Source organism: Dermacentor silvarum, chromosome 4 (genome assembly GCF_013339745.2).
Source record: "Dermacentor silvarum isolate Dsil-2018 chromosome 4, BIME_Dsil_1.4, whole genome shotgun sequence".
NCBI lineage: Eukaryota > Metazoa > Arthropoda > Arachnida > Ixodida > Ixodidae > Dermacentor > Dermacentor silvarum.
In genome coordinates this window covers 120,111,661-120,130,594 of record NC_051157.2, presented here as the reverse complement: position 1 = coordinate 120,130,594, position 18,934 = coordinate 120,111,661, and the positions used below count along the sequence as shown (strand labels likewise).

Below are 18,934 nucleotides of genomic sequence, written 5' to 3'. Positions count from 1 at the left end.
TTTTTTTGTAATAATCAGTACAATATTGTCTTCCAGTCACATCTGTGGTTTTGGGAGCACACTGCATTTTAATTCAGTTTATTTATTTATTTTTTTTTTTTTTTTGCTATCTAGCGTTTTTTGATGCACCCTGATATTTCAGTTAGTGGGCATCTTGACATAGACACTGCAGAGTGACAGTGAATTAAATTAGGAGGATTTAGTGTTCTTTCAATATTGTACCCTCATTTTATTTGGTGGGAAATGAGTCATTAAAGATGGAGAAAATGAATGTCAAACCTTTCATCTTTAAACTTCGTGCCCAAACCGTGTAGGTAACATCAATGTGATGTCACAAACATTTCCTAACTTTGAGGTACTTCAGCCATTTTTGTGCAGAAAGATCGTCTGAAAACTAACAAGTTACATCTTTGCGGATAAACTATTAAAGAATTTCATGCAGATACTGTAAAAATCTATGATGCTGTGGTGAACTAAGTGATATGAGAGCACTACTGGCATTTCCACCTGTCCCTTGTTCTGTATCCATGCCCCCCTCTTTAAAGCGATAACTGTCTTTGGTTGTTCTCCCAACTTTGCAGTTTGTCAGTTTGTGGCTGTTTACTGCCAAGTTAGGACACTGGATGTTACTGGATTCTACTAGGTGCTAAATAGAAGTACGAGCCAATGGGCTTCTATAACCCTTGCATGCTAACCAAGTATGCACACCCCTGTGGTGTGTAACAAAGGAATAACTTGCTACATAAAACCTGCATATATATTGTCGCATCAGAGGCATCTGTAGAGTACACTGATCTGTTAATGGAATGGTGTGATTATATTTAATGGATTCTTTGATTTAATTTATTTGATTTACCCACTCAGTATCTGCCAGTGGGTGTGTGCCTGTTGTAGGCCAATCCTCCAGAATTGGAGCAAAGTTTCACTTTACATTAATTCCAACATCCGACAGCCATTTAGTGATGGAGAAAGTGGATTATAAACTAGAGTTTTTGTTACCACTCGTTCTGATGGTCCAATACTTAATGGTTCTTGGATGTCAGAAGGGTCAAACAAATTCTTGCCATTTATTGCCAAAAAGAATTCTGCAAATAAATTAACCAATTTAAATGAAAGAATAGTTAGGGTGAATGGAGTATCTCGCATTTCAGTCTAGCAGATCACTGCAATCTATGTTTAACAGTGACTTACAGTTGGATTCTGCTGACACGAAACTTGATGAAATGTACAATGTTCTGTTGCCAAAAATGTATGATTACTAGTGGTGAAGCGATGAAACCAGCATACTGCAAAATATTTTTACCTCCAGAGACTGGAAAGACTAGAATGTCTGCTTCTCTTCACATGTGATGGCGTGATGAAAATTATGCTCCGGGTAAGAACTGTACCATTTCTGGCATTATCATCACAGGTACCATTGAAGTTCCCTGTAATGCCCAAGATTTTCTAGGTAAATATGTTGTCCACTGTGCACGTGCGTGGCCACTTGCGCATGCGCCGGTACCTGCTTGAGCGCGTGTTTGTGCTGTTGTCCCTTCCAACCACAGCTGCACCCTCACTTTATCGCAGGCACCCGCCGCACAGTGCACATACATTCGTACACTCCACCCAGGGACACTGAAGCGTCGGCTTTTCTGCACAGCTGTGTTGTCCGGTGGATCAGCCCACTGCATTCTAGAGAGACACTACACGAAAATATTAAAATTACACTTTCCGGTAAGCTACACTTCTTGGACACCGTAAAGGTCAGCCTTACCGAGAATGGAAGCTTGATTAGCCATGAAACATACAGCAAAAGAAAGACGGGTGCCAACACCATTTACCGCATCTACTATAGCGCAGTCGTAGATTTTGCCAGCGTCCAGTCTAGTCGACTGTTTAACGAAAGATAACGATTTCATTGTATTTTGATGGAAACAAAATTCAACCCATGAAATTTTGATAACATTTCCATTGCGAAAAAAATACCCAAATACGTTTAAGTGCATTGAAAACCGCAACGTCACCCTGACATACCAGCTCTGAGGCTTCGGCGCGGACTTCAAAGAAGGAGTTTGGTCCTTATTTTCTTCACTACATTAGTAATGAACGCCTTTCCTCTGAAAGAGTGGAAATTCTAGTTCTGAAAGAATACTTTATCGCTGTCAACACGCACTGTCGGGGACAAATGACCTTGCCCGAAGTACTTGTTGTTAGCCCAAAGTGTTTTTCTCAAACTGATAACTTTGTGGGAAAAAATTATGAAATGGGCAGTTTCACCCGAAAAGCAGAGCACTGACAGCAATAGCAAGTTTTAGCGTTCCGCTCGAACTCATTGGACGGTGCTATAACTACGCGGATGCGGATCTTGGCCCGACGCAGCACTCAAGGCAACTCGAGGGATGCGATCTTACAAAGGTTTGTTTTCAGAATCATTATAAAATCGCACCCCTGCTTTCAGAAGGTACAGTGCCTGCATCTATAGCAGGCATCTTAGCAGGAACGTTACAGTGTGGCTTATGTGTGCGTGTGCACAACGCTCGTGCCAATGACGGATGGCAGAACGCCGCCCAGTGGTCCACTCGGCTTCGTTGTTTTCGCAGCCAAACACACTCCCCAATCTCGGGAGACCCTGTAACCCTCAGCGCGCCAGCCATGCATGCGCCGTAGACGGCATGAATGTGCTTCGTGAGTCCGTATAATTACTATGGCAATAAAGAAATCCCGTTATATTCGTACAAATATGATGGTTAATTTAACGATATATTTTCTACATATCGACATATGTTTGCCATGAATTGCAATGGCTCAATGCTGAGCTCTGTAAAGTGTACGTACGGTGCGCTGCAAGTCGTTGATTGCCTCTGTTCTGCTTGCGTCAATTCCGTAGCTCTCGACGAAAGTTGTGTTCAGTCCATCAGCCAACTCATGCCACACCTGAAACAGTCGTGAACAAATATGCTTTACATTATCTATATTCAGAAAAAACATCCTCGGTGTACATTTTTGAAGTGCACACGGAGCACGTGCAATTTCTTCTGATCTTTACTTTTTAATATTTTTGATGATATATTTGGTTGCTCCCTTAACAGATGATCGACAAACATTACTTCTGTGGCTGTAATCAGCACACAAATGTTGCTACTGCCAACTTCTTGTTTCAAGATATCTTTGGACAAGAGAAAGAAAACACTATATCCATTCAGCAGTGCCTTATTTGATATCAAAAATTTGTTTAACAATTTAGGATATAATGTGCAGCGACACTTTAATGTCTGAAATGTGCAAACGTTTCACTTATTACACTAACAGGACAGTACTCCTGTTATTAGCAGATAACTCGCTTCGTATAGACTGCCCACTGAAGAATGACTCGTTTTTCACCTGTTCTTCGTAGACATAGGCAATGATCCCCGCAACAGGCTTCCATCAGGAAGATCAAAAGGAGCAGGAAGGTGTACTGCAAGAAAAACGATGATGCAGCATATAGTCAAGCGCACAGTGCTACATATACAATCATTCAGAAGCGCGATATGCAAATATGATGCTCTACGAATTCGCAATACATCAGTGTCAGTTCACACAATTAACACCTGATAACAAGTAATTGTGCATACATTACTGTTCTGCTGGTTCTACTCACAATTTGCATCCGTTTAACATATCACTCTGCATGAACGAGACACCCTGTACAATACAAGTAATCATCGAAGCGTTGGCTTCAGGCTAGAGCTCCGTTATTTCTCGCACTTTTAGAGCGAAGCTGTATTTCTCTACCCCCTAACACATCTGTCGTGTCCGTGGGCAAAAACTCCACGAATCAGCGGGAGGCGCGCCGCGTGTGCCGTTGGGTTCCTTGCAGTACCACCAAATGGCGCTCGCATACGCGGCAGCGGCGGCACCGGCCGTGCGGGGGAAAGAAAAAGAAAACCAGAAAGCTCGCCTCCGCGCATAGCATTCGCCGGAAGCTTTTCCCAGTAAAATTACGATTGCATAGAGCGGCAACTGAAGCATACGAAGCAGGGATCGAGTAACCTAACTACACTTTCGTATGTAAAAGAAGAACCCGCCTACAACAACTGATTTGTGCTGTGACAGTGCTATGAGAAGGCCACTTATAGTGAGGACTTCCTGAAGAGCAGCGTGCATACGAGGCACGGCAAAAGTTTGGTTAAGTAGGTGCCTGTAGTAGCAGCCTTGTCGCTGTAGTCCACTCTTATTGTAGGTGCACTAAGTAGCCGCGCAAGCCAAGTCGCAGGCGGTTGAAACGTCTCAGGCTAATAATTAGGTAAAGTGCATGTGAATGTCGCCATGTAAATAATTTCAAGCCACGTCACAATGGGTAATCGTTCTAGGTGTCGTTTACTAGCTTCACTGTCCAACCACCTTCACAGCGTGGATTGGAAACCAATTTTTATCAGTCAAGTCTCCGACTTTCTCAGACCCCTGTGATCCACACAAGCAAGCGCTTTACAGGATAAAAAGCACAGTGAGGCTTCTTTCTCTCTTTCTTTCTTTCTTTCTTTCTTGTGGCTCCTGAGGGAATGATACTCAAAGTACAGCTTCAGACAAACACATACATCGTGCCTGCAAAACCGCTCTACCTAAAGATATGCTATGCAGCCGGTGGGTAGTTTTGCGAACGTCTTTCGGTATATATCCAAGATTCTCGCGAGAAGGATCGGCCACGACTTGGGCGCCGCGCCATGTTGCGACCCGAAAGTAACGCTTGCAATGTCAAAGCAAGTGTAATATATAACTAGCACTTACGGCCAAGAGGAAGCATCGATGCAGGCGGCAGACGGCCACACACCCGAGGGCCGTGACGAGGATGACCAGCGCCCCGGCTAGGACCAGCATGTAGGCCGTCGATGCGTAGGTGGCCGTGGTCAGCAGGCTCAGGTGGTGCCGCTTGGCCACCAGCGTCCACACGCCCACGCCGAGCACCGCGCATCCCGACAGCTGCGAGGGGGAGCAGACATCGATGACTATTAGTAATGTACACACCGTTGTAGAAACAGCACAACTCGATGACAGTTTACTATACACACCATAGTAGAAATAGCAGAACTTTATGACTGTTTACTGTACACACCGTAGTAGCAACAGCAGAACTCTACTGTTTACTGTACACACCGAGTAGCGACAGCAGAACTCTATGACTTTCTACTGTATACACCCCGTAGTATCAACATCAAAACTCGATGACTGTTTACTGTACACACCGGAGTACCAACAGCAGAACTCGGTGACTGTTTACTGTACATACCAGAGTAGCAACAGCAGAACTCAATGACTGTTTACTGCACGCACCATAGTAGCAACAGCAGAACTCGACGACTGTTTGCTGTACACATCGTATTAGCAACTAACGTACAATAACCTCAACGAGAGAAAATGGCACTGAAAATAGCTACTTTTTAGCTTTATCGATACTTTTGGAACAGCTTTATTGTTGCTTTTTCGAACTTAGTTGTAGGTATGTAAGCGCGTATCTGTGGCGTAGGTAGTTAAGGGGGGGTTGACACTCCAGGGTCCAAACCCCAAAGTCGCAATTACCAGGTTCCCTTTACGTAGTAAGAACTTGCTTGTATCAGATACAAATGACGTGTAGGGAACAATGCATCGTGCCCCTTTTCTGTCAGCCCCACCCCTTCTCCCTCCAAAACAAAAGCACTGCTGCGCCATTCATAGCTCCCGAATATATCGGCCACGTCGTGCTGAATACACTGATTGCTTCTGTATGCGCCATAAAACTCGCCGTAAAAATGCACCTTTCTTCACTTACTTTTGTAGCAAAACGCTCTTTTGTGCATTCAATGATAAAAGTAACTGGAACGCCCGTGTATTTAGTCCCACACTTTGGGAAATAATATCTCGAAACTAGTGTCATCCTGGAGAGTCATTTCAAATAGATACGTCTTGCAAACTCACCGGCTACAATTCGTAAATTGCAATATGCGTGCGTGCGTACGTGTGTGCGCGTGCGTATGTGCGTGCGTTGGTGCGTGCGTGCGTGCCATGACACAGTTCCCTACGCGCTAACTGCTCGTCACCTCGCTGTGGAATGGACAGCATTCCCGAGCTGTCGACCTGCACCCTCCAAACGAGGCCCTATCCTGGAGCATCCGAGACGCAAAGTTTTCTTTATCGATTCCTTCCTCGACGCGACCTCTATAATGTGCTTGGGTTGTTGCTGAAGGCGAACACACTTCGCCCGCGTTTATCGCTTGTATACGAGCAAAGCACTCTGGCAGATGTTATTTACTTTCTTTCATTCTTTTTTTAATTTTGCTCCAATGCCGCGATCACCTATCTCGTACTTCTCAAGAAGACCGGGCACCTCGCGCACATCCGGAACGGGCCGCGCGCCCGCTCACACTTGCATTCGGCGTGGCAACAGCTCCCGGGCGTGACCGGACCGTTGTAGTCGGCACCTTCTTAGTGCGGCGCCTTCGTTTAGAGGAACCGTTAATCACGGAGAAAGAGAACCGGCGGGTCAAAGAGAGGGCGGAGGAAAACCGAGGAAGTAAAACGTGACCCCCGCCCCCCGTTTAAGGGTGGGTGCCGCGCACCCAACCCACGCGCCGCGGATTCGTTCTTGGGACGGGTGTTTCGAGTCCAGGAATGCGCATAATGTCAGTGCCAATAGTTTTGCCCAGCTGATGCATTCGTTACTGGAGCTGACGTGCTGACTTGCAGCACCCTATCCAGCAGCGTACGTTTGGGGTTCTCCAATGCGTTACCAGACGGACCAACCTGTTTCTGCAAGGCAAGTTGTGACGACAGCAGCAAACGTATGACGGCGATGACGATGCTATGACGACGATGGTATGACGGCGACGAAGGCGGGACAGTCCCGAAGGCGTCTACTTAATTAGACGCTTAATTAGACGCTTAATCGGCGTCACCGCCTTCGCCGATTGCGAAGGCAGTGCACAGTCTAACACATCGTCTTAATGCGATAGCTGCCACGACGGAAGAATGGAATAAACTGGCACGTTCTCGCTTTCACAAGCAGCTTGTTACTGCGTGACGTGACATGACTGTGTGACGTGACGTGAAGTAGGCGCGCGCGCACGTGCTCTTATACGGCCGAAGCACGTGCCAATCGTCTCAAAGAACTAGTTGGCGTTGACACGGGAGAAATACGCGTGCATGCGATATTGTGGCCTTCTTCATTGTGGCCTTAATCTTCATTGAATAAAGATTAGATCACAACGGTTAGAACTCCGGGATGTTGTGCTCGGAGACGAAGGTTTGAGACCCGAAACGATGTGAGACAGGAACCTATACCGCGAAGTGCTTATGCCAATAGGTGAAGAATGATTCGCATTTCGTCGGTCATTGTCACTCCTCGTATTTTGTGCCATCAGCAGCGGCACTGAAAACTTCCTTGAGGAGGAAAATGAGAGGGAAAGACCAGTTAGCTCGATGTGCGCGCTACAGAGGGGGTTAATTAGGGCGGTGTTGAAACGTATTTTGCGCATAAGATTGGGGTTATTCATCATCTGGGTCCTCTTGAAGTGCAGCAGCACTTTATAGTTGCTGCGACTTGGAGAAGACGCCGCCCCCGGTTGTGCCAATGAAAAGCTGAAAGAATCGTCCGTGTGTGACTTCCTGGCATTTAACGTCCTGAGTGGCCTTCGCTTTTGAGACATATACCAGCACCACCTGTTCAATTCGTCAGCCAACTTCTGGCGGAGCGTTAAGATGAGGAAACAAATACCGAGCCCCCGGGTTTGCCTGTCGGAACATGCGCATTAGCGAGGCTGCTGCATGGCACGATCTCGGACGTTCTATTGTATAGTATCCGCTAAATTCAGGTGCTCAAAAGCCGTGTCGCTTGTTACAGCTTGTCTAGTCAATAAAGTGTAAGTGGTTTCTGAAAAAAAAAAGAAATTGAAATACAGTGAGCGTTACCGAGTGAAGAACGTAATCGTTAAATTACAAAGAAGTGTAACTGATTATGAGTAACTAATGACATGTAATTCGTTACGTACAAGTCTGAACACGACGTATTCGTCAGCCGTCGCACCCGCTGATGCGTTACAAGAAGCAGCGTACGAGTTGAGCGATTTCTGGAGCAGTGTACCTCTGACACCGGCGCGTTCGCCAAGTGTGTCGCTAGCGCTGCCGTTAGCGCCAGCGCGGAGCGCACCTCGGTGACGTCTGCGGAGGGTATACTGGCGACACCGCTGCGGTGTTCGTTATAGAGCAACAAATCAGCCGTCGGAGACGCCTAAATTGCCTTCGTTGTGCAAGCAATTTTGTTGTATTGGTGTTCGTTGTAGAGGCGTTCGCAATAAGTCGAACATTGATATAACGAAGTTGTACTTGCAGCGGGAAAACTTCGTTATATCGCGAATTTCGTTAATTCGAGGTGTCGTTAATTCAATGGAACTAATATTGCGGGAAATAAAGATTGTTCGTTACATCGCAAACTTCGTTAAATCGTAGTTCGTTACATCGAGGTTTGACTGTACTTAAGAAATATAGGAATTCGGCTGGGACATAAGCAATCCTTCGTTATACGGGTAATATCGTTCAAGAGGCGTAAGTAACCAACCATATTCCACTTAGCTGCAGCTGTAAAGTGTCGGCGGCGACGTAATCGCCCACATGCAGCCTTTCTTTTTTTGCCCCGACAAGGACAAATATTCAACACGAAAACGTGGCTAAACCGTTGTAGTTGGACAGAGTGTCACAAGACGTCGATAAAAGCGTTGCTCCGCAAATGAGGCAGTGCAGGATGAAAAAGGTTGGGCCGCTTTTAAAGTCGGAGAAGCGCAGGGCAAAATCAACTTTTGAACTGGGGAATGTGAATGAAAATAAATGGGCAGTTGAAGTGCAGAAAAATCTCTACCTTAAAATCGCGGACATGGAACGGAGGAAGAGGGCAAGAAAGTTGGCAACCAAGTAAAGTGTAAATGAAAGTGTAAATAGACAACCAGGAGTCACTAGAAAGAAAGGGAAACAAATGCAGTAAATTGGATGCAAATTTGGGTGGAAACAAAAGGGGACTCTGGAGACTTACAAGTATGGCAAGGAAGAAATAAAAAAGTCCGTACAATAACACCAAGGGCAGTGTCTTGCCATTTGTGGCCCGAGCAGGCAGCCTGAGGATCAAAACATACTGGAACAAATATTCGCCACAGGATGAGGTATGTAACTACCTGCTGCAGCAAAAATGTGGAGCACGTCCTTATGCAATGCGAAGGATTTACCCAGGGAGACCCACCCATAGGTAACGTCCACTTTCCAGAAGCGCGCTCGGGTTCAAGGCGGATAGAAGCAATAACCGGTCAGCGGTCGAGGTAAGCAAGAGACGTTTAGAGTATTGGTGGAAAAAAAGTCAGCGAAGAGATTGATTGTACCGGATCCGTTACAGGCATAGGTACAATGTAGATACAGAGGCTTCAATTAAGGAAGAGAAAAACATTAAGGACATGTAGGCAAAATGCAAGACCGATAGGCATGTGTAGATTACCTGATTAGCTCAAGCGGGTTACGTGACTTCTTGTCACCGCCCCGTTTCGAAGGGGATGCCCATAAGTCATCATCTATTGCCAGTAGCCACACTCCGCCTTCAATTTACGCGCGCCTGGAAACGGCATACTGCCGCTCTGTTGCGTGACTGCTCGCACGAAAAAACGGCTCTTCACTCACTGCCCCGCCAATGGGGAGAAAAAGAAAGTGCCGGTCATTAGAGCACAATCAGTGGCAACCTGCTGGGCGCTCTCAAGCGAAGCCCGGACGTCTAGACAGCCATTGTCCATTTATGTACTCCCGGCGCCACTTCGTGAATTCGCTTTCACGGTCACCTACGGGGCTTGCCGAGGTCGGCGAGTGATGCGTGTACACTTGTCCGAATCGCCAAAGTGCGCTTAATGCCCGGCGTTAAAAGGCATGGCGCACGCCTGCGCGCTCACAGGCTATTCCACAGGAAGGACCGGAGCTATATATAGGCGGGAGTTTTCGCTAAACGAAGGGCACCGTCCCCACGACTCGAGAGTGCACGATGTATATCGCCGATGAGACGCCGAAGTGGCGCCATACGTTTAGGTACTTTAACCTCGGGAAACTATAGTTCTCCTGGAAACTAGTTGTCCCTGGATCGAAGACGTTGAAAAAAGTTTTACTCTATATCTGACCATACGCGCGACGCGCGCTGACACACACACACACACACACACACACACACACACACACACACACACACACACACACACACACACACACACACACACACACACACACACACACACACACACACACACACACACACACACACACACACACACACACACACACACACACAGGCGCGCGCACTGAAAACCTTTCTAATACTCAGCGGCTACGGCGCAATTCTACAACGTCGGAGGTTCGATCCCCAACCATATATAGAGCGTCCCGTGAACGTTGGTTCAGGTACACATTAAATAACAACAGGTGATCAAAATTAATCTGGAGTCGCCTATACTGTAATGTCATACAGCACGCGTCTCGCGCCACGGTTTGGGAGGTTAAGCCTCATCAGTTATCTCAGCTGCAGACATAGTGGGTGAAACAGATATCCGCCGGCATCGCTTTGGTCAAGCAAACGATCGAGCTGCACCTGAAATAAAACTCGGGGACTAAAGTCGTCATGTCTATACTGCTTCCAGTAGAAAACACCAATCGCAAGGGGTCGCATCCTCATGGATGTCGCCGCTTGCCTGCAACATCACATCCACTTTTATTTTTATTTCATTTTCCTGGTAGCTTAAACTGTAGTTGCGTTCTCCTGTGCGCCAGCATCGATAGCAACGTTATAGTATTGCAGCGTAGATGCCTTCCGCTTCCTCGCTGCTGTACGAAAAGCTCGTAGCCTATAGATTAGGGTTGTCGTGCGCACACCAAAGCGCGGTGTAGAACGATAAAACAATCGCGCAGGCAGGTTCCTACACGCCTTGGCGTTCCGGAAAGTGCCAGAAACTTGCCCCCTGAAACCGCCCGCGCAGACACGCAACCGTCGCGGAGGCTTCGTCGGTTGACAAACCGGTCACCTGACGCGTACAGATATAGGCATTGCATATCTAATTCACTTAACAAAATGTATACGTTCGGCGGTCGTCTTTCGCGCTGATATTATAACGTCGAGATGTCCGAGGTCGCAAACTCCTTTCAAGGCGTCGCGGAGTCGACAGATTCCATCGCTAAACACACATTTCGACGCCACTATATGTACCTACACAGTGCTGCCTGCTTATACAGCTACGTGAGGTCCATTTATAGGCATGACGAACGGGCAAATCTACGCAGTTTATTTAATAGAGATCCACATCGCCGCTGTACGTGCCACTGCCTGGGCGTGCATGCATGTTTCATGCGGGGCATGTCGACCTCCTACCGATAACGTATATGGACAACACGCACGAGTTGCCTAATGCGAATTCTTCATCGGACAATCGCGCGAAAGCTCGGCTTTTTTTTTAACGTGTTACTGTTCAGACGCTTGACGATCGTGTCGATAATCGTATGCTGACACTGGAGGATTGCGATTTCTGGTGTCGTCTGTGCGCTTCCAGTGCCTCGCTAGCACACACGTATACAAGCGCATATATATATATATATATATATATATATATAGAGAGAGAGAGAGAGAGAGAGAGAAAGGCAGAAAGCTCAACCAAACTCACTGACATGTGCCGCCACCAGCTAGAGTTCCGCTGCTGTAGTTGTTCTCAGGTCGAAGTTCAGACTGGATAGTTTTTGAAGACAGCGAGCCTCTTTTATTGCGATAGCAATTATATGGACACTCCTGGCGCATTTCTGCCGTCGGCGTCGCCGTGAGGATCCGTATAAAGTCCACTGGCGATAAAATCGTTGCTATGCGTCGTATACTGCATGTGCGAATGAAAGCGCGCGAGGGTGAATCGGCGATCGCGGCTCAATCTCGCGCACGTAGGGCGGGAAGCGAAAAGGAAGCGCGCCGTCTTCCAGTCGCGACCAACGCTCCGGAAGGTGGGTAGGGAGGGGGTGGGGGGCGCGTTTTCCTCCGCGCCTCCCGAGCGACCGCGCGCGCCCGTCGGGCCGCAAGGCTCCGAAGGGGGGGCGGCTACCGGAGCGGCTGTATCTTGAAAGTCATCTTCGGCGGGGGCACAGTCCTCTCTGGGTTGTGTTTTCGCGGCGCAGTTCGCGTTGATGCGAGCGACGGGACGAAGGTTAATTCGCTCGTTGCTGCTGCCGCGCTTACTCACTACAACGTTTTGACAGCGCGTTTCCGCGGTCATCGAATGAGATGCGTTCATGTTTGCTTGTGCGCACGTGACACCATGCTTGTTAATTTACTTAGCATGCCTACGTTTACAAGTTTATACGGCCGATAAAACTACTATCCTTACTTCGTATAGCTGTTCACTAGTTTGCTATCGCAATCGATGCTCCGCCTTTCGGGCGAAGTTGCGACCTTTTCAAAAGAACCTCTGCTCGGCGGCTAGCCTATAGCAAGCACCGACTGTTCAATTACAGTATTCCAGATGCACGCTGACAGGAAGTTTGACTGTCTGCGTCGTGCAGTCGGTGAACTTTTCTTTTCCTTTCAATTTTATTTATTTATTTATTTATTTATTTGTTTATTTATTTATTTATTTATTTATTTATTTGCAGACATCATCCAGAGAACGTTCTCCCGAAAGAATATTTAAATATGGTTCAGTAGTAGCCGAAACACAAACGAATGAAACGTTACGAGACCATGGTATGAGGAGAGGAGGTATGTACCCTCCCCGCCGCTTAAACTCTCTCCCATTTCCACCGACCCGCGCCGGCAAGTGGCATTTCTCTCCTGCCTTCTCCCATATCTCAGACGAGTGCCCACGTGACGTTTTTGCTTTAATTCGGACAGTTTGCCCTGCGGTAGCGGCATATGCAAAATTTAAACGAAAGCGTGCAGGCCTTCCACGTGTAAAAAATTTCAGTACCTTGGATAACTTATCATCCGCGAGCCAACTCCTAAACAAGAAATATACTGCAAAAGAATGGACAGTTGGGCGAGTTGGTACGGTAACATATTCTTGGTTTAAGCGCGAAAGAACACGGATCGACTGTGTTGTTCTTTCCAATAAAGATTTAGTTGTGAGATAGCGCTTGTCCTGTCTTCTTCTGCCACCGTCCGTGTTCTTTTGCGCTTAAACCAAGAATACGTTACCTAAACAAGACCCTCGTCGACAACCTCACCGTGTACCTTGTCGAGCAATATGAATGAGAACACCCAAATTAATTTAAAGTGGCCGTAGTGGATGCGACGTATAGAAGCGTTCTCTGAGACTAAATCATCATCGGGAATGGCACTTGTTACATGTTAAGACGTCATATTCGAATGCACAGATAACGAGTCATTGTTGCTTAAAAGGAATTAGGTGTTCCCTCTCGTATACCTCACGCCAGTGCGTCGACGACGAGCACAACATTGTAGTACTTTAGGTTAACTTATAGCTCTCACGAGCCAACGCGCATAACTTTGATCAGTTCGTATATTGACACCTCTGAGAATTCTCTCTGCATGAGGAAACCGGATGGCACGGTGAACAGAAAACTGAAGCGTCACTGTTTGTTGCTCGCAAGGAAACGTTACCGACTACGCCACCTAACCACACACAGAAGGTTACGGCACGTAGCCAAGAAGTAATCGTTTCCGAAACGCGGAACTAAAGGAGCGGCATAAATTGCTTCAAATATATCGTTCGCCCCATGACTTGGATGCGCTTCCCACGCACAATAGTAACCCTACGCAGAGAGAGAGAGAGAGAGAGAGAGATGGAAAAAAAAAAAAAAAACGAAAGAGAAAGAAACGCGCCATAACCAGTCGTCGACCAGACGTAACTATACACCGCCGTTTTCAGCCGCGGTTCGTCGTCGCCTTCAACGCGTTTTTTACGTCCGCCTCTGCGTTTATCGCGAAAGCCCGCTTCGTGTGCGCGTCGTCGTCGCTTGACCCTTCGCTATAGGGGGTGGGCGGTCCGGTAGAGAAGAATAGAGACGCCGCGCCGCCGACCACCCCCTCACACACACACACACACACACACACACACACACACACACACACACACACACACACACACACACACACACACACACACACACACACACACACACACACACACTACACCCCCACACACACACACACACACACACACACACACACACACACACACACACACACACACACACACACAGACACACACACATCTCTCTCTCTCTAAACGACCCGCGGCTGCGTTTTTGGAAAGCACTGGGGTCGTCGCTCCTCCTTTCAGCGCAGATCTCGGCGGAGATCGCGTTGATTTTCCCACCGGCCTCCGCCGCAGCAGCTCGCACACAATGAAGCAGGAGCGGTCAGCGCGCCGGTGCTCCCTGCGCTGTTGTCCTTCCCGGGCGTTTCAGGATTGCGCGGGCGGAGACGACGTGCACCTGAGTTAAGCGTAAAGCGGCGTCCTTTCATCGCGCCGCCTTTTCAGCGACCCTTGCCCCCTTCCTACCCTCCCCTTTCTGTCGCCTACTCGGGTTGCTCCTTTTTTCCTTAGATCGTTTATTTTTGTAGCTTGTTTCGTGAACCGCTCGTGCCTCTGCGGCCGCGCGTCCACAGTTGATGACTGGACTGAGGCGCAGTGTTGTGCTCTGCTGGAATATGTGTGAACGACGGGCTCGTGGAGTGCATTCCTCGCGGTGGAATCTCTTGCCCCGCATTTCCCACGCAGTTTATTCCAGCAAAAGGCTTTTGAATGAAAGTCGAGCATCTCCAGAAATCTCCAGTTTGTAAGAAAAGCAACTAACTAATCAAAAACGCCGTTTATTAATAAGGTATGGTTATGTCCTATTTATGAGCAAACGAGAACACAACCTGGGTAATAGTACACTCTAGTAGTAGACTCTTCCCGTCCCTTACGTGATAATAGGGATGAAAAGAAAGAAAGTGGAGGGAGAAATGTAGGGTAGAAAACCGGACGCGCGCCTGATTGACCTCCCTGCCTTTCCTTCCTACTTTTCGTCGTCCTCCACCTACGCGATAATAGCCAGAAATTCCGCTATATCTGACGGTGACGTCACTCCGACGTCTTCGGCGCGGCGATTTGGGCGCCAAATTTTCAAAAAAAAAAAAGGGGGGGGGGGGGACTTCTTTTTGTCCTTTTCTTGACCATCGCTGTCTTTTCTCTTTCTGTCTTTTTGGCAAAATCCGCTAGAGTTCCAGAAGAGTAATGGGCCGGTCTACCCCGATGCAGCATTTCTTCCTTTAGCGCCACCATAAGCGCATTTAGTCACACGTTCGCTCCTTCCTGTGATGACAGACAGCCCCATGTTTTTACTTGGACGCATTTGCTTCTGACTCTTCAGAGAAGTGCACTGGGCCCAGAGAGTATAAGCCTAACAAATGCTTGACGTCCAGCCCCTTTACACATCTCCGCGTGTTTTCTTTTTATTATTATTACTTTATTTGATCCGGTAAATGATGTCTCGAGACGCAAATTGCTGGCACTTTTGTCCACGCCTGCGTCGACATTTGTGGCGACACCTTCGTCTTTCAAGCACGTTTCCGTCGCCCTCAAATGCATCGCGACCTCCCGACTTGTGTGTGTGTGTGTGCCACGTGCATCCTCCACAACGACGACGATCGCGCCGAGCCCCCCTCGACACGAGCAGATGGTTTCGACAAACCGGACGACGGATGCCTTCTGTCGACGCACCGAGGGAACGTCCCATGCAAGCTGTGCCGGCAGTTGCGCCCCCATGTCCGATACAGCATACAACATACACACCAAGACTTACGATACGCCGTTGGTGCGTGACGCGATGTGTTACACATACGCGCCGTTTCACGTTTCCGACGACTGAAACGCACACGCACGTTCTTCTTCAACGTTCGGCTCCCCAAAATCCCGACGTTCGTGCTATAGCTGCAATAGCTGTATATTTATAATACAACACAGCGGAGTCGGGGAGGTTGTGGGCGTGAAGGCCTTGCCGGCTGGTTTTATTTTTGGAAATGCCGCTATAGTGGCGCTCCCGTACCGCCGACGCCGCTGCCTCTGTTTATCTTGGAAGCTAGTGCCCCCTCCCCTACAGTATTTCTTGCCTTTTATCTTTTCTCGAACTTCCATAGCTTGCCTATATACATACGGGCGTAGGTGCACCATCGTAGCTAGCGGGCGCGCCCGCTGGCGCGAGACGCTTTCGAAAATAGTACAGCTCAAGCATGCTCTGCCAGGTTCCAGAGTTTCTCGCAGAGGCTCCCCCGATACGCGTGCTTGCAGCGTAATCCAGTGTACGACCTTAGGTGTACCGTAAGGGCACCTCTTAATTCAACGGCGCTTAGATGAGAAATACCCGGTTCTTCCAAACACAGTTTTCGGTGCGATTAATGAGAGAGAGAGAGAGAGAGAAAACAGATCAGAGGCAGGTAGGTTATAGCCAAGAGTTGCATGGCTCCTTTGCAACGAAGGGAAGGGTACAAAAGATTAGAAAAAAAAAATAATAATAAGCGGGGGCGGAGGCATATGTTGGGAAGGAGGCATATGAATAGAATATGTCCGCACAAAGCTCGGCGAAAGAAACTTGACGACTACAGTTTTTCATTAATCACTGATACGTTTAAAGCAATAAATGAGTGAACGGAAAAAACCTCAGCCTGTTCGCGCACTGTTAAGCACTTCAAGTCCGTACCTTGCTCTGAACTCTTTGTATCGTTTACAATTTTTGTGTGTTACACGTACACGGCGATCCGTCTGATTGCAGTCCGAACATACAGGGTGTTTTTTTGTTGTTGTTTTTTTAGATGCACCAAATTTTTTAAATTAGAAAAATATAAATCTTGGTCACGTTATGTTTGCCATTCGAGCGTACGGATTGGCGGCCTCCAGATACAGAGCAATTTCCGCACTTACGTGCGTATTTAGCGACCGGCGGTGACCTCGAAGACGTGACGAAAGGCCGGGGGGGGGGGGGGGGGGGGGGACGACACAGACGCTCTTTTTGCGGCCAGTTTCGGTTTCAAGGAGCCTGCTAAGGGGAACTATGTTCGCGTAGCTCCCACATGAACTCCGCTATTCAAAATTTGCTCGTTGAGATAGGTAGCGCCGAAGACGGGCCCAAAGTACGCATTTACTGCAGCCACCTATTGTTGATACTTAGAAAGTTAATTACCGTAACTTCGCTAATTACGCACGTAAGTGCGGGAATTTCTCTGTATCTAGAGGTCACCAATCCGTACACTCGAATGCTAATCATAACGTGACCAAGATATATATTTTTCTAATGTTAAAAATTTGGTGCAGCTAAAAAAAAAACACCCTGTATATTTTTCATTTCATTTTTCATTTATTTTACCCTCAGGGCCAATTGGCATTACAGAGGGGAGTGGGTTGTTATACAAAAAAATTAATTGAACAAAAAACGGTCAGTACAGTTAATTCATACAAATGAAGCTCATAATTATACAATGTATACAATGCACACAGAAATAATTGAACAAAAAAAGCAATCAGTACAGTTCGTACAAATAAAGCTCGCAGTTATACAATGTTAGCTAATGCATCATGGAACACGTGATTATCGTTAATACTAACAATGTCAACGGGAAGTTCGTTCCACTCTTTTGATGTACGAGGCAAAAATGAGTTCAAGAAGGTCTTCAATTGTGTTGCATAATGGAATACCTACTTTGTGATGATGATCGATACGGCGGGATATGTACTGTGGGCGAAGGAGTAGTTGGTCATGTAGGAAAGAATGGTGATACAACTTGTGAAACAGTGTTAAATGAGAAACTTTTTTGCGAGATGCTAAAGAAGGAAGTGCTAGGGAAGTTTTCATGGCGGAGATGCTCGCAGTTCTGTCATAATTAGATAATATAAAACGAACGGAGTTATTCTGGACAAGTTCAATGGAGGTTACTAGATTGTCATAACTTGGGTCCCACACGGCTGTAGCATGAAATGTCAGCTAGAAGCACGTCGCATATGCGCATGTTAACCGCGGTCTGTTCGTTCCTGTATACTGGGAACGGTTTCAACTTTCACGGAACACATAGCTCATGCCGGCATGTAAAGAAAAAAAATCGGCTTGGCTAATGAACGCGATTCCTTTAGCGGGTCTTCCCCTAAAGTGAATCACTATCGGATTAGTCACAGACTGCCCGTGCATTTTCCGACTGGTCGACTAAGCATATTGCCGCCCCAAGGCTTACTGACGTCATACGCTGGCTACTAACGTGGTTCAGTACCGCACAAAGAGCAATGGAACGAAAAATCTTAGGAGTAACGTTAAGATACAGGAAGAGAGCGGTGTGGATCAGAGAACAAACGGGGATAGCCGATATTCTAGTTCACATTAAGCGCAAGAAATGGAGTTGGGCAGGCCATGTAATGCGTAGGATGGATAACCGGTGGACCATTAGGGTTACAGAATGGATACCAAGAGAAGGGAAGCGCAGTCGAGGACGGCAGAAAACTAGGTGGGATGATGAAGTTAGGAAATTCGCAGGCGCAAGTTGGAATACGCTAGCGCAAGACAGGGGTAATTGGAGATCGCAGGGAGAGGCCTTCGTCCTGCAGTGGACATAAATATAGGCTGATTATGGTGATGATGATGATGACAGGTGTATATAGTTTTGTACCAAGTTTACTAGAAGGAACCTTGGCGCTAAGAACGCTCTGCTATACCGTATAGGAAAGGTGGTTGGACGAGCGGTGGGTTGGTGCATGGATTTGTCTTTCTTTGTGCTTGCGACTTCAAACGTTCTTGCGGCTTATTTATTTAGTGTGCTTCGATCATATGCATTTATTGGCGTATAAAACTCACATAAATAATTTTTTTTTGTAAAAGCAGAAGGCAAGCAATCTGTCTCTGAGAACACTCATAATCATTGCGAATAGTTGCATTTCTAACGCGACGTTTAGCTGAAGATAATAAATTTCCA

The 18,934-nt window shown here is 47.2% G+C and overlaps 1 protein-coding gene across 1 annotated transcript in view; it reads right to left on the bottom strand.

Annotated features, from left to right (window-relative positions):
• Positions 1-18,934, bottom strand: part of LOC119450593 (CD151 antigen-like) — a 34,597-nt gene that overhangs the window by 5,431 nt on the left and 10,232 nt on the right. Inside the window, 4 exon segments of the mRNA XM_037714103.2 lie at positions 2,818-2,916; positions 3,364-3,399; positions 3,401-3,439; positions 4,750-4,941. Of these exon segments, the coding sequence (XP_037570031.1) occupies positions 2,818-2,916; positions 3,364-3,399; positions 3,401-3,439; positions 4,750-4,941 (366 nt within the window).